At 51.2% G+C, this 14,538-nt stretch overlaps 4 protein-coding genes across 4 annotated transcripts; 2 read left to right on the top strand and 2 right to left on the bottom strand.

The window, feature by feature from the left end:
- Window positions 1–4,428: 4,428 nt before the first annotated feature.
- INS49_013246 (uncharacterized protein) lies at window positions 4,429–5,682 on the top strand (the record flags this gene model as incomplete). Its single annotated transcript, XM_043173945.1, has 3 exons — window positions 4,429–4,902; window positions 4,952–5,410; window positions 5,461–5,682. 3 exons carry the CDS (start codon window positions 4,429–4,431, stop codon window positions 5,680–5,682), a joined length of 1,155 nt encoding a protein of 384 aa, XP_043020890.1.
- A 1,641-nt stretch (window positions 5,683–7,323) lies between these two features.
- On the top strand, window positions 7,324–9,810 carry INS49_013245 (uncharacterized protein; the record flags this gene model as incomplete). The annotated part of the gene is made up of 4 exons (XM_043173944.1): window positions 7,324–7,711; window positions 8,099–8,139; window positions 8,651–9,011; window positions 9,284–9,810. 4 exons carry the CDS (start codon window positions 7,324–7,326, stop codon window positions 9,808–9,810), a joined length of 1,317 nt encoding a protein of 438 aa, XP_043020889.1.
- A 708-nt stretch (window positions 9,811–10,518) lies between these two features.
- Window positions 10,519–11,563, bottom strand: INS49_013244 (uncharacterized protein; the record flags this gene model as incomplete). The annotated part of the gene is made up of 2 exons (XM_043173943.1): window positions 10,519–11,394; window positions 11,450–11,563. The coding sequence occupies 2 exons, from the start codon at window positions 11,561–11,563 to the stop codon at window positions 10,519–10,521; spliced, it is 990 nt and encodes a 329-aa protein (XP_043020888.1).
- Window positions 11,564–12,725: 1,162 nt separating this feature from the next.
- INS49_013243 (uncharacterized protein) lies at window positions 12,726–14,018 on the bottom strand (the record flags this gene model as incomplete). Its single annotated transcript, XM_043173942.1, has 5 exons — window positions 12,726–13,121; window positions 13,202–13,501; window positions 13,557–13,623; window positions 13,691–13,737; window positions 13,812–14,018. 5 exons carry the CDS (start codon window positions 14,016–14,018, stop codon window positions 12,726–12,728), a joined length of 1,017 nt encoding a protein of 338 aa, XP_043020887.1.
- Window positions 14,019–14,538: the final 520 nt, after the last annotated feature.

The following is a 14,538-nucleotide window of genomic DNA, read 5'->3' as shown; positions in this document are numbered from 1 at the left end:
TTTTATTAATATTATATAATAATTTTTTAAGTAAATATTTATAATTATTAATAGCTAAAAGAAGTTAAATTACTTCTTAATTATACTTATTTTTACTTTATTTACTTAATTTAAAGTTATTTAATAGCTTTATATACTTTAAATTTTAAAATTTTTAATAAAAAAAGCCTTTAATTAATGCTTATTAAAAGGTAATTAATATTTTTAAAAAGCAGCTACTTAAGTTATAAAAAACTTTATTTTAAAATATATTATTAATAACCTTAATATTACTTAATTAATTATTTAATTAAATAAGTATATTTCTTAAATTTATAATAACTTTATTTAAAATTTTAAGGCATTTAAATAACTTTAAATACTATAATAATAATTATAAAGTATAATTTTTAAAATATTTTAATATAAAAAGGCTTTTTAAATATTAATACTAATTTAAATCGCCTTAAATATTATACTTATATTTTCTTTTATATATAGCTTTATAATTAATAAATAATAATATATTAAAAGTTTAAAAAAAAAGAGAAAATTCCATTATAAAGAAAACGCGTAATATATAATGGGGTGGACTTAATGCGCACGCGGGTGTAAAGTGGGCCGAATCAGGGGGTGGGCCGAATATGCAGACCCTGACTTAACATTTGAAACCTCGGCTAAAAGTGTGTCACAGGAAGTAACGAAACATAGGCCAAATTGGAGCACCAAAAGTGATATATTTTCCCTGCGATGTGAGGCTTCCTCTTCTACCCTGCATCACCTGGGGCACTAATTAAGATATGCCAAGGCACCTTGTATTACTTCGTCATGCGGAAAACACCATTCGACGACCAGCTAGATCAGTCATATCGTGGCTCTCTCTCGAAAATTCCCGACCACTTTTCGGAGGATCTTTGGATAACTATCAGCAATTGCATCGATTACGACGCCAGCAATCGAAAAGACGCCGGCACTATGTTTCTCAAAGCTGCAACCAACGTCGAGCCTCATATTCTCTTACTCGGATCCATGCAATCACTTGATAATACGAGCGCTTCTCCTTCCCAGGTCTCGAGGCTAACCCATCCGGACGAGGGATACGGCACCCGTACTTCGTCGTCTTTGCAAGTACAACATCATGCCGACGGCTCTCTGCAATCTACTGAGCCAACGCACAGTGGCTCAGTCAATAGTGCACCTGTTCATGCAGAAGTATCTGAGATAAGCCAGGGATGTGCCGTCGAACAGGGGCCAGCTAGTGCCCCGCCAGTTCCCAGAGAAACAGTTGGCTTGCAGACTGTGGAATTAGGGAACCCCGCTCAGCCCTCACTCCGGCTGCGACCTTCTCAAATTTCCAGCCAGGCTGGTTCAAGCATACCTCACTCGCAGGTTGTTCCACAATATCAACAGTCTTCCAGTCTCTCGGCACCGAGCTGGGACCCCTTGGGCCACTCGCGAGGGACCAATGGCATCAACATGGTCGAATTGCTCGGAGGCATGGGAAGTTTTGTTGTTAATTACAACCGCCACCCGCCAACGGATGACATAAAATTACCAAGCCTCGAATACAGAAGAAAGATTCACGAGATACCGACCGGACCGGTATCGTTGCAGGTCGGGGATGTGAAGGCACCCAGCTCAAGCGTGCTGAACATGGGAGCAAGTCGTCAAGAGAGTCAAGTCATGGTTTCACTGGAAGCAAGGTCCAGTAGGGAGTTTGTGCTTACAGAACAGAGCGAATACTTTGCAATGGCAGCGACGGAGGATGGGGTGTGGGGTTGGATAAGCAGGAGGAAAGACGAGGGGCAAAGAGTCCATCTTGTTGTTGGATTCATCACATACATGGATGCAAGGGTCGCGACATCGCGAGAGGGGTACGGATCAAAATTCGGAGCGTCAATCGAAGTTGGACCTTCAATGGAACTTGGGCCCTCAATCGGAGTGGGCTCGACTTCAGGCCGGTCATTATCAACGAGAGGTTAGTGTCGTGAAGTCTTGAATAAACTGACTGGCTAACATGCTACCTAGGCGCAGACAGGTCGTTTGAAAAACCAGGCTTTCACGTTCAGGCAGTTGATTTGCGAGAGGTAATCACGGTGAAGCGATCCGTGTTTAACCGGGTGATGGGCCGCAGCCGAGAAAACCCCAGTTGGACTCTTGGCCCTCTGTCGACGACCTTCTTTTGGGGCCCCAAAGAGAGGCCAGACTCACCGGAATAGACGGGTACCTCAGTGAACTACTTAATGAGCATTGGAAATTGCAGACTAGCCATCAAGAATGCCTAATAGCGTGCCACGGCATTGTAAAGAGGTGCCAGTTGACAAAGCAATGAACCGGCCATTCTCCTCTTGGACGGACCAGAGCCTCGGATCATCAGGATACATAGTTCCATCAATCATGGGAATGAGACACGGAAACATGTAAATAGAATCGAAAGAACGCGTGGGGACCAAATGGGCCATATGTTTAGGTCTGCCGGGATTGTTGTCCTTCACCGGCATTCGCCCACCTCCCCCGGATATGTATGCAACCCGGAAACGAGCATGGGTCGTCCTTGTTGAGGAATCTGGGCCTGCTGATGACTTGAATGACTTGCGTAGATATTGAGCCGTAGCTCGGTGTAACTTCATCCGAAGCTCTTGCTAGGAAGGAGAGGCTGAGAAGTTTTGCATGATGTGGCTGCTATTGCTCTCTGGACGTGCAGCTGCATGGTGTTGATGTGCGAGATCAGGAAAAAGGCGACGCGGATAGGCCAGGTAGACAGGGTGCAAAGTTAGAGGGCGTAGCTTACAGGTTGGTTGGTGCTGAGGTGGTGGACGTTGTGGCTGCTCTTCCACGATTCCATGGACAGACCGCAACAGAAGCTAACGATGAAGAGACCGATGAAGGTGTCAAAGGGAAACTTGTGAGTGATAGCCCCATGTCCGGCGTCGTGGGCCGTGAACATGATATGGTGCTGCGATATGTTAGTCAATGGTTTAGAGTGGGAAATGTGAGACGAACACACCCAGGGAGCAAGCAGAAGGCATGTACCACTCGTAGTGAAGGGTAACGAAAAAGGACGCTAACAACGTCGTGTAACGAGCCATCTCCTTGCCATAGTCGAGATATGGGCAATCATACAGACCAGCCTCTTTAATGCGCTCATGCCATAGGGGTTACTTGACTTAGATGTCTTATTGGACGGCAGGGTTGAGGAACGAGTACTCCTCAAGGTCCTTGTTGATGCCCTGCTGAACAGCCCACTCGGTGTGCTGAGTCGCCGTTCTGGGTGAATGGCTTCAGCTAGACAGCCCAGGTCCGTCGGAGAAGTCATCAGTGCAATCCACATAAGCAGCAAGGCGTAGCCAGATGCCTGTCTCGAGTTTGGGCTGGTCCTTGCCCTTCTTCATACTTTTATAAGAGGAGTAATGGAAGTAAGAATAAGCTCGGAATAGTGTTTCAATTTTTGCACACCCCTCACGCATCACACTGATCTTGTCATTATGGGATGCTCCACAGTGTGAACGTCGCCTGCAAATTGGCTGCCATTTCGTCACGAACACTCATCTAGGAATAACTACCTAGGGACTTTACAAGTTTGCATCGCCCACCCAGCATGTCGTGTCATCATTAGTGGGGATAAGAGATATTGTGCAATCATAATGACTCAACGTGCTCGAGTGACAAAAAAATCGGAATATCCATATTGTCTTCATCCGTGTCCCGCGTTGGAGTTTTATTGATGGTATTGATAATGTAGGGATAGTCAATTGTAACTTCACCCAGGCAAGAAGATCTCCGGGCAGCTCCACTCTACCTTGAACTTATTCCAGCCTCGATGGCACTATCACCAAACAGATGAGGTAGAAATTCATTATATGGCCAAGAATAGTTTCGATGCCGTTCCCACAGTTCTCGTTCAGAGTTGAACTTCAGGGAATAATCAGTCTCAAGATTACTGGTTGTTTTCCTTACTAATACTGACGAGGCTCGATAATAACATACTGAATGTTTCAAGAAACAGGACGGCCATTGTGGCACTTATAAAATATAATTAGATATGTGTGGCAGCTAGTCTCTTACAAGCGATCCGCGTTCTTGAGCCCAGCGGCAAAACAGAGCCGCAACGGGAAGTGCGACCCAGCGTATAGCCGTTCAGTCGGTAGCCCGATAAGCCGATGTCATTGCCGGTAGGTCGGAATTTGATTGTGGTGCACTCATATGACTTACTTCGTATTACCTCGATAGCGGAAGACTCGATCTGATAGGACTGTGTATGCATTGGCCTTCCGTCTTGGATCTAGTCTTGTGCCTCATTGGTTGTTGATTATGGTGTGAACCACACCAGCGAGATAAGCGCTGATATATCGATGCCATGCCGAGACCACGACCTCCGGCATTGTGATATGCTCCCGTTGCATTCTTTCCATTCAGTAGATGCTCACTTATGTTCATAAATCCATCAAAATGTTGCTTGGAGTAGTTTTATTGTCTCTCGTAAGCCTCGGCGACACTCGGGACATAGTCTTCCCTCCAGTCTTCGGAATAGATAGGTTGCCTGGACAGGTACCGATCCAGCCGCAGGGCGAAAGTGACGATGATATCGACTTGACCACGGATGCCACGGGTGGGCTCACATCCTTTGCCCACTTGCCATACGTACCTTGCTTCGATTCCAAGGCCCACGAGGAGGTTGGAAGGTATGACATAGCTGTTTTGGGAGCACCATTCGACACAGCGACATCATACAGACCTGGCGCGAGGTTTGGACCTCATGGCATCCGTGACGGCTCACGCAGGGTACGAGGGCCACATTCGTGGAACCTGTACTCGGGCCGAAATTCTTTCGAGGAATGGGCAAAAATTGTCGACTGTGGTGATGCTCCACTGACGTTTGTGGACAACACCGTGGCTTTGAAACAGCTTGGAAAGGCATACAAGGTCAGTGTCTCTGTCATTGTTGTGAGTCCAGGTTCTCACCGCCTCCCAGATCACCACCGGGCGCACGGCTAGCAACGCGTCCATCGCAAAGACGCCTCGCGTCCTGATGCTTGGCGGCGACCACACCGTCACCCTGGCTGCTCTCCGGTCTACAATTGATCACTGGGGAGTCGTCAATGTGATTCACTTCGACTCCCACATCGATACGTGGGACCCCACGAGGCTTGGTGGAGGCATCACGGACTATGCATCTGTCAACCACGGGACGTTTCTCCACATTGCCCACGAGGAAGGCCTGATATCAAACGACTCCTCCATCCATGCTGGCATCCGGGCGCCGTTGGGAAGTCAGCATAGGGATCTGGATAACGACGTCCAGTGCGGATTTGAGATTATCACTGCCCGCGTCATCGACGAGCTTGGGGCGAAGGGGGTCATCAAGAAGCTCAAAGAGAGGGCGGCCACCGGAAATGTTTACATCACTGTAGACATCGACGTGTTGGACCCGGTAAGTATGTCCTTCCGTCTAAGGTTGTCGCATAAACTGACGTTCAATAGGCCTTCGCACCAGCAACCGGCACCGCGGAGCCCGGTGGATGGACGACCCGTGAACTATTGACTATTCTAGATGGTTTAGTTGGGCTCAATGTTGTTGGAGCCGACGTCGTTGAAGTTTCACCTGTATACGACAATAATGGCGAGACCACTTGCTTGGCCGCTGCAGAGGTTGCGAGAAGTCTGATCGGGCTGATGGTTGCTAAACCTGTGACTCCTGTTTAAGATGCCCTAACTAGCTCGTTGAAATACCTAGGCATACTGTTATCTGCACTACGACTCACAGCTCTCTATGATGGGATTATAAGAGCCCTTGTTGTGTTCTTGGGTTAATCCAAATATAGTCTCAATAGAAGTGATCCAGCAGCATGCAATCCAAGTGCCCCATCTCAACTTTCCACCTGTTGATGGTCATTGGTTTGCTACCCAGCTCAGCATTTGCAACCGCACGCGTCACAGGGAACATTGCCGCCGCCGGGCTGGCCACAAGCAAAACCGAGGCTACACTGTGTAGAAGATGAACAAGTAATCCAGTCGCCATAGCCCTCGTCGCGCGCGGTCCAGCACCAGGTGCCTGAGCCTGGCTTCCCACACAGCTTCCAGCAGTAACCATTGCTGCATCCCCACTTGGCGGAGCCGGGATCGCAGACGCGCTCGATCAGCGTGCCGGCCGTCCCTGCCAGCTCGCTGCGCGGCGTCAGGTCGGGCTTTCCGAGCGGGTGAGAGAGTCTTTTTATGCCTTCCCGGTCACTGACTGGTTTATTCAGTTCAATAGAGGCCTTTAGGATCATCTTCTCGTAGGAATTGAATTAATTTCCGTCGCTTACTCAGTTTCGCGTCAGATCAGGCCATTCGTCTGAGTACTTTTCAGTTGTAGATTTTGTAAGTTAACCGAGACATTTGCGGCTGAGAACTTGTGGCTGAATAATCGGACCTGTTGCCATGAGTCTTTCTGTGACATTCCGCATCAGACTTAACCACTTTGAGATCAGCCAGCGTACGACTGTGGCGAAGGTGATGGCTACTTTCTGACTATAGATTGCCGCAAAGACCGTGAGGGCCCGCGAAACGGCCCATGGCGAGCCCGGTCTTAGCCGCCGTGGGTTGCTTGGAAAGTGACGCCACAACAGAAAGGCACTCGAGTATTGTCACCATGAGTTGGGGTTCTCTTCCAGATTTGAAACCTAGCAAAAGAACCTTAGATCATATGACTTGGCCATGCAAGGGTGTGTGCCGCAAACAAGACACAAACAAGATTTATCCAGATATCTCCAGAAATTGACTGTAACATGCCGGGAACCCTTTGCTCCAAAGACAGTAGGAATCAGAGAAGATCAGGAGTTCCAGGAAATAAAAAGCCCTAGTTCCTTCAGTTTAGTGACCACACTGGGCCACTAAAAATAGAGTTCTGTTACTATTTAAGTATCTTACATATAAGATCTTTGAACCGCCCAGTGATAGATAAAGTTTTTGAGCCTGCGGCTTCGCGTGGCCTCTCCACACGAATCTAGTATTGAGAACTTGCTGTTAAGCTTTTCTATGGAGAATAAGTTACTGTACTGTTGACGTTACGACGCATTTTGAGTCACAGTATTCAGGCACCGGGCGCTATTCAGCCTATCAGAGCTTTCTCTTTCTGGAGTGCTGCCTAAATGCCGAGACCAAGTATTAGTCCCGGAGCGTTGTCATCACGTGTACAGTGGAACCTGGATGCCGACCAACGGCGAAATAAGCGGTCAAAAATCTCAATTGCATTGCTTCAAACCCCATTATTTTTGTTCTAAACTTCAGGATATCACTTCCACGACGAAGCTTCCCATCACCTCGCACAGCCCTACCACCAGATCAGTGCTACCTTTGTCCAGTATGAGCGAGAGCAGAAGACTTCCTACCTCCAAGCTCTCCAGCAGCATGGTGCTCGCCATCCCCGAGCTGCTCGAACCCATTCTTCTCAACCTGGACATGCGCACCCTCCTCACATCAGCACTCCGGGTGTGCCGACGGTGGCGAGACTTGATCCAGGGGTCAACCTTACTGCAAAGGGCACTTTTCTTCAAGTGCGAAGAGAAGCAAGCGTGGAGTGATGAGGTCACATATAATCCTCTTTTGGCAGAGCTGTTTCCGCTACTATTTGACTTCGCCGGCACGCCAGATGGCACGCCAGACCCCCGCGGCTTCAATGATCTGGCCATCGAGGCGCTCCCCATCGGACGACGCAGGGTGGCGTTTTACCGACGCAATGCATCTTGGCGGCGTATGCATATGCGTCAACCTCCAGTGAAGCTTGTGGGCTTGTGGACATTGGATACGATCCGGGGAAGGAAGGAGAGAATGAAGGTGGTGAAGTATGATGGAGGTCTGAGGATGGAAAGCTTCTACTTCTTGGTGCTAAAGCATGTATACTGGTGGGACCTCTTCGTGAAATGGGGAGAGATACAAGGACGGCAGTTGCCCCACCTCAGGTATTCGCGAACACACATGACGGACTCGGTCAGGGAGATGCTGTGCACAGCAGACGTGACCATTGGAGGTATCGCTGACGGTTACCGTATACATGAAGGAAACGCCAGGAGATCTGTGGATGGCAGCGGCCTTGTCAAGATGACGATGGGACGTCCTTTGGCTGACAATGATCGCACAGACGAGCAAAATGTCAGGAAGTCTGTGGAGAGCAACGGACTTGTCAAGTTGGGAATTTTCTGGTTCAAAATTAAGGAAAAAGATGACTGGGAAGTTATGTGGGAAAAAGGGGATGGTCGGTTTTGCCGTTTGGAGCATGCATGTTGCAATAGTGAAACGGTTCCGTACGCTGTTCCACTGTAGCATAGTTTAACAAAATGTCAGAAGTTTCCAAAACGCAGTCAACCACACCGGCTGGACCAGTCCACAACTTTAGCACACAGCTGAATGGGTTACAGATGTTAGGGGTTGCGTACCCTGTGTACGTCTTCAAAGAAGGATGCCTTCCGGGGCCCCTTCTGCACTCAGGACTTAGCCATCAAGCCCACTTCGAAAACATACACTCGCATCATCGCCAGACCCAATCGAACCTGCCTCAGCAAACGTAACCTTTCCACAATCCACTACAGGTCTGCGCATCTACTGTAGTCAAGCCTTGAGCGCCATAATGGTCAGCAACACATCGTTCTCTCTTCGTTATCGTGATCTTTGACCCACTCAATTCAACATGCAGATTCAAAACACCGAGCTTCCTCCCTACTTCGACAGATGGCGCGACACCTTCAAAGAGTCCTTCCCGTCCTTGGAGAAATACGCATCAGTCTACAAAGACCTCCATCAACACCCCGAGCTCCCGTGCCAGGAGCCACGCACTGCGGCTGTTGTCGCTGAGAATCTCGAGTCTCTTGGCTATGAGGTCCACAGAAACATAGGTGGCCATGGACTTGTGGGTATCTTGAAGAACCGAAAGGGGAGCACGGTATGGCTCCGTTCAGAGTTGGATGCCTTGCCGATGGAGGAGGACACGGGCCTTCCATACGCCAGCAAAGCGAAGCAGCTGGATACCGACGGGATTTTGAAGGGAGTCGTGCATGGTTGTGGTCACGACATGCATATGGCCAGTTTATTGGGCGCGGCGGATTTGCTGAAGAAATTGAAGGATTCTTGGTCGGGCACGTTGGTCTGCATTTTTCAGCCAAACGAAGAGCGACTACTTGGGGCCCAGGCCATGATTGACGACGGCCTTTTCGATAAGATACCACTGCCTGATATCTGCTGGGTCAGCATGCCGTCCCCACAAGGGCCGGCACCATAGGCACTCTCCCAGGTCGCGTGCTCGGTTTTCTCGACTCACTGTCTGTCCGAGTCTACGGCAAGGGAACACACTCGTCGACGCCCGAGCTGGGCATTGATCCCATCCTGATGGCAAGCAACATCATCTCGCGCCTGCGGATGGTTGTTTCGCGAGAGATTGATTTCAAGGAGCCCTGTGCGATCACCAGTGGGTACTTCCACGGAGGAACGGACGCCAGCATCATACCGGAGTTTGCAGATTTCAAAGTGGACATTCGGTCCTTCAACAAGGACATACAACACACGGCGGTCGAGGGAGTGAAGCGCATAATCGAGAGGGAATGTCAAGCTGCGAACGCTCCCAAGAGCCCCCGCATCGTGACTTCTGCTAGCTGCCCGCCAACCGACAGCGACGGCGAAGCAACGGATAAGCTCACTCGGGCACTGCGAATCTTCTACGGCGACGAGGCTCCGCACAAGATCATCGAGATGGACCTTGACATCACTGCAGATGATTTCGTTCTTCTCGGACATCCGCCAGGCGGGAAGCCGATTCCATACGTCTGTTGGAACTACGGCGTGACCCCACGAGAGGAGTAGGACGAGGCTGAGAGGAATTGCACCTTGAAGGACCTACCATTCAATCATAACCCGAGGTTTGCGCCCGAGATCGAGCCGTCGTTGCAAGCCGGAATTGAAGGGCTGGCGGTTGGCTCCGTTGCGTTCTTCAGATGTTGAGTAGCGTGACCAGTTGTTGAAGAACAACCCTCCTGTACCTTTGGTAGTCGCACCAAAACATCATTGGAAGAAGGCCTGACCTCAATATTTTCTTATCAGATCTGAGTGACCCACCTCAAGCTACCATAGTGCTTGGATGGGGAATGCTATTCCCAGGTTCCCCAGATATGATCGTCCACAGCAAAGGGAAGCATGGACATACACCGTCTCAAGGTCTCATCTGCTAACAAGGCCACTTGTGTCCTTGCCAGTTCACAAAGATACCAATGTCGTTGATGTTGGTTTTCTCGGTGTGCTCATACATGCCGTGCACAGAATCATTCAGATCGATACATGCCTTCCATCTACTTGGTTTATTTGAAACATGGCCAAAAGAAACCTCTTTCAAATGTCATCTATGCACAGTGTCGTTGCCATTTCGACAGTTCACGTTCGGAGGTATGTGTTGTTGACTCAAAAACTACACCGGACCTGGCTGAGCCTGGAATTGCACCACACCAGTGGTGATCTGAAACTATATACAAGACGAAAAGACATCCGACCGTTCGGCCGACGTTGCATTATCAAATCTTACTCAGAAGGCAGGTACAGCTCGTCAACCCAGTCCTTGTAGTCGGCCCCCAGGATGAACTCAATCGGCAGGGGCGAGTTCCTCACGGTGGAGTAGCCGACCCTGTCGCTCGTGTCCGAGCCCGCGCCGGTGTTGTCCCACTCCTCAAATGTGACGCGGTCCGTCTGCGGCTCGTCCGTGGTCCACTCGGACCAGCCCGTCTCGTTGATGTGGCTGCCCATCTCGCAGCGCTGGAACGTGACGCGGGCCCAGTTCCGCCAGGGGCGGCCCAGGAAGACGCTGCCGTCCTCGACCTCGGCGCCCTCGGCGGTGGTGACCACGCTGTCGGTGATGACGTACCAGCTCGGGTCGTTTTCGTCGACGCGCCCGCTGGCCGTGACCCAGCCGTAGCCGTTGCTGGCGACGGTCGAGTTGGTGACCCAGGCGCGCGCGTGCTCGCCGAATATGAAGTCGGTCATGCCCTCGATGTAGCTGTTGGCGTAGAACTGGTTGCCCACCTCGGCCAGGAGGGTGTCCTGGGAGCCGTAGATGCCCAGGCCGTAGTAGCCCTGGCTGGTGTTGTAGGCGGATATGGCGACGGCCTGGTAGCCCTCGCCCCAGAGGTTGCGGACGTCGAGGTTGTAGACCGCAGTGTTGGGCGACTCGTTGACCAAGGGGGCGGTCCACTCGTCGTTTGGCGCAACGGCAAGGGAGGAGTTGTACTGCAGGGTCACAGTGTTGCCGTGGTAGCTGGTGATGTCCGAGGTCTGCCCATAGATGGTGACCTTGGCCGCCTTGGGTGGCAGATACACCTGCTCCGTGTAGGTGCCATTATAGACGAAGATGGTCGTCGGGTCTGTGGACGTGTTGGAAATGCTGTTCACAGCCGACGAGATCTGCGAGGAATGTCAGTGAGAAATATTGCCGGAGCGAGGCTTCTCAGGCACGTACGGTAGGCCAGTCACATTCTCCCGTCGCGCACACAGTGATGCTGCCGGCTGGCGGAGTCAGCCTCGAGTTCTCTGGAACATCGGGCGTAGACGGTGTGCTGGCGGTGTTACCCATCCTGACTGTTGGAAACGAATGACAAGGTCGGTGAAGGGGAGGAATGAATAGCCATCTGATCTTCTTGCGCAAGAGATCTGCCCCAGATAATAAGTGAGTGCCAAGGGCTCACAGTTGCTAGATACCTGTGAAATGAGATTCACCGGGAATTGTGGATATAAATGGGGCTGTTCGGGGCCCTGAGCAGAGGCTCACCTCGGTAAGCATTCCGGTGCGTTGCGACTTGCCTGTTCCGAACTCAACGGCCCGCAGTCAAGGCGAGTGATCACCGGGGCGTGGAGCAGTGCACATGACGAGCTCGGCTCTGGGCGGCGAGAGACCGCTGCCACAGCAGCTTGCGACAGGTCATCTCATGTCGTGCTGCGGGTGTGCGGTGCCTCGACAATAGCCCTACCCGTCTGTCCAACGGTGAGCCTCAGCTGTACGTGGACCCACCCAGCTTTACCCCACGCGATACACTTTAATCTTAAGGTGCTCTAGCACGCCGGCGATGGATTTGACTCGCCCGAGATCCCCTGCAATCTTCGAAACAACTCCAGATTCGTGTTTCGATCCGCCCGGATGGATATCGAGAAGCGGCGATTCCCCGGTGCACGCCAGATGAAGAGCACAGCCCCGTCCTATATTCAGTATCGAACGGGATGACGGGCTCTTTATGTGTGTGTCGAGTTGCCGGTAAGTGGCGGGATTGCATCGATCAAGGTTTCCCCCTGCCCGAGATCTTCACCCGCGACGATCCCCCAACATGTGTTACCCCAGCGAGTCAGGCCGACAGTCACTTGGGGGCAGGGCCAAATAAAATAGCTTGGCCTAAATAAATCTGTAAGTCGCAGACTTATCGCAAGTGCGGTAAGTCAGAGTCATACTTGAAGTCAAGAACACAGCATCGGAAAGTGGGTAGTTTCACTTGTTTGTGTAATCCACCTCTTACGCAGGGATTCGAGCGGCGCGGACACATTTTCCAGAAACATCAAAGTTCAATGTACCGTCATCCAGTAGCATTTCGTGAGGATGTTCAGGTGAATGCGATTGTATATATACATTTTGGTGAAGAAGTAGCACACCTCGTCACACCTAAGCATTGAAACCACGACGGCACTGCTGCACTCATATAGGCTTAGAAATCGAGTAGCCGTCGTCGAACTCGTCATCAACCATGAGTTCAGATGAACTGCGAAATGCTGGGGAGTACCGAGGTATATGCAGTACCACTTGGCGGCTCCATGGAAAACATGTAGTCTCCCCACCACGGGCCACCTCCCCACCACAGCCAGCCTTCCCAGACGTCGGTGTTGGCTTCCATGTACTGCAGCATCCCCGTCAGGGCCTGGATGCACTGGCTGTTGGCGCCCCCGGCAGTCTCGCCGAGAATTCCCTTCTTGCCGTTCTGCTTCAGCCACTGGGTAGCGGCCTGTATGCGCTCGCTCCCGATGGTGGAGGAGACGCAGTCTGCGTGTGTGCCGGAACCGTCGCTGTCGAGGTACTGGTGCATCTCGTACACGATCTTGTTGGAGGGGTCCGTCAGGGAGGCCAGAGCAGCTCCGGTGCCGGAGGAGACCTGTTGCCATGTCAGAACCACGACATCTGAGAACTGCAGCATTTGTTTGGAGCAGTAACAATTAGCTGGAAAGCACATACCCAGGTCCAAGCGCCAGTGTAGGAATTTCCCTCCACAAAGATGTATTGGCTCGTGGCACCAGCCGCGCGTATGCCGTTGATAGCAGCCTGGTTGAGCTGTGCGACGAGGGTGTTGTCCATGTCATGGTACTCATTGTTGGTGTCGAAGATGACCTTGCTGTTACCCGCGAACCGGGCGGCAATGGTCTTCCAGTACGTCTGGAACCCGCTTGTGTCGGTGATCACGTTTCCGTAGTAGCGCCCAAAGTTCTGCGAGTCGATGATGGCGTATGCGCCTTTGCTTGTGATGTAGCTGACGATCTGTGGGCCAAGGTTAGGTCCAGTTCCCGTCCATTGGGCTTGTGGGATCACTGACATCGTTCAAGCCGCTGTAGTATGCCTCGTTGATGCTACCTGTAAGGGTGCTTGGAATGATTCGCTCCCTGTTGAGGCTGTCAGTAGATTTTCGGGTTTGGCGTGGTTTACACAAGCTCCTGGCAATCAACGCACATCAAAATTGGCACTCGGAAGATGTTGAAGCCCTTCGCGGTCAAAGTCTGCCAGATGCTGGGTTAGTATAAGTGGTTGATCTCGTCTCCCTTCCTCGCTGGATCCGAGTTGTCTCTCTTACATCAATGGTTGAGTGGACAGGCCATGTGTAGTCCTTGCCAAGCGTGCCCGGCAGGTTGCCCTGACCGAACTCAGCACCGGACTCATTGACACCCGTGAACAAGAACTTGCTCTTGCGCTTCGTTACAGGTGCGTCGCTGCTTGTGGTTGGTGCAGCGACCGCCGAAGTGACGGCGGCCGCGCCAAGGAGGACATTGAGGAACCGCATATCGTCCTGGATCGAAAACGGAAAACAATTACGGGCTCATGGGAGCAGGACAGGACCAAGCTGGTCGTTTAACAGACTGATGGGCAACATGGCGCTTTATATTCGTCAAGACCCGACCGTCGATGATGCGGCGGAGGCCATTACTCCGTGGTGGAGGGATGCGAACTGCGTTGAAGTGCGATCAAGCTCAGACGATTGCTCTAGGATGGTAGCGTCACGTATTGGCGAGCCGCAAATTGGACGTCCCCGCAATGCTTGTGGTGGTGAAGCATCGTGAAGGCCGGCGCTAATCGGTTTCGGTACCGGTACCGAGGCCTGGCGATCTGGGGTTAAATCATGCTTGTTGTCATGGCTGGCGAATCACCAGATTATTGCCGATCATAAGGACAAGGAAGGCGAACAATGGACCTCCCTGCCCGGCGAATCAACAGACGGAGGCACGCCTGCCGTTGTGTAGGTCAATAGGTCAAGAAGGTATGGATAGCTTACGATCAACCAGGGAGCAGGAAAAGGGGGCCAT

Source organism: Diaporthe citri (genome assembly GCF_014595645.1).
Source record: "Diaporthe citri strain NFHF-8-4 chromosome Unknown scaffold_7, whole genome shotgun sequence".
Lineage (NCBI taxonomy): Eukaryota > Fungi > Ascomycota > Sordariomycetes > Diaporthales > Diaporthaceae > Diaporthe > Diaporthe citri.
This window is presented reverse-complemented; position numbering and strand designations above follow the sequence as displayed.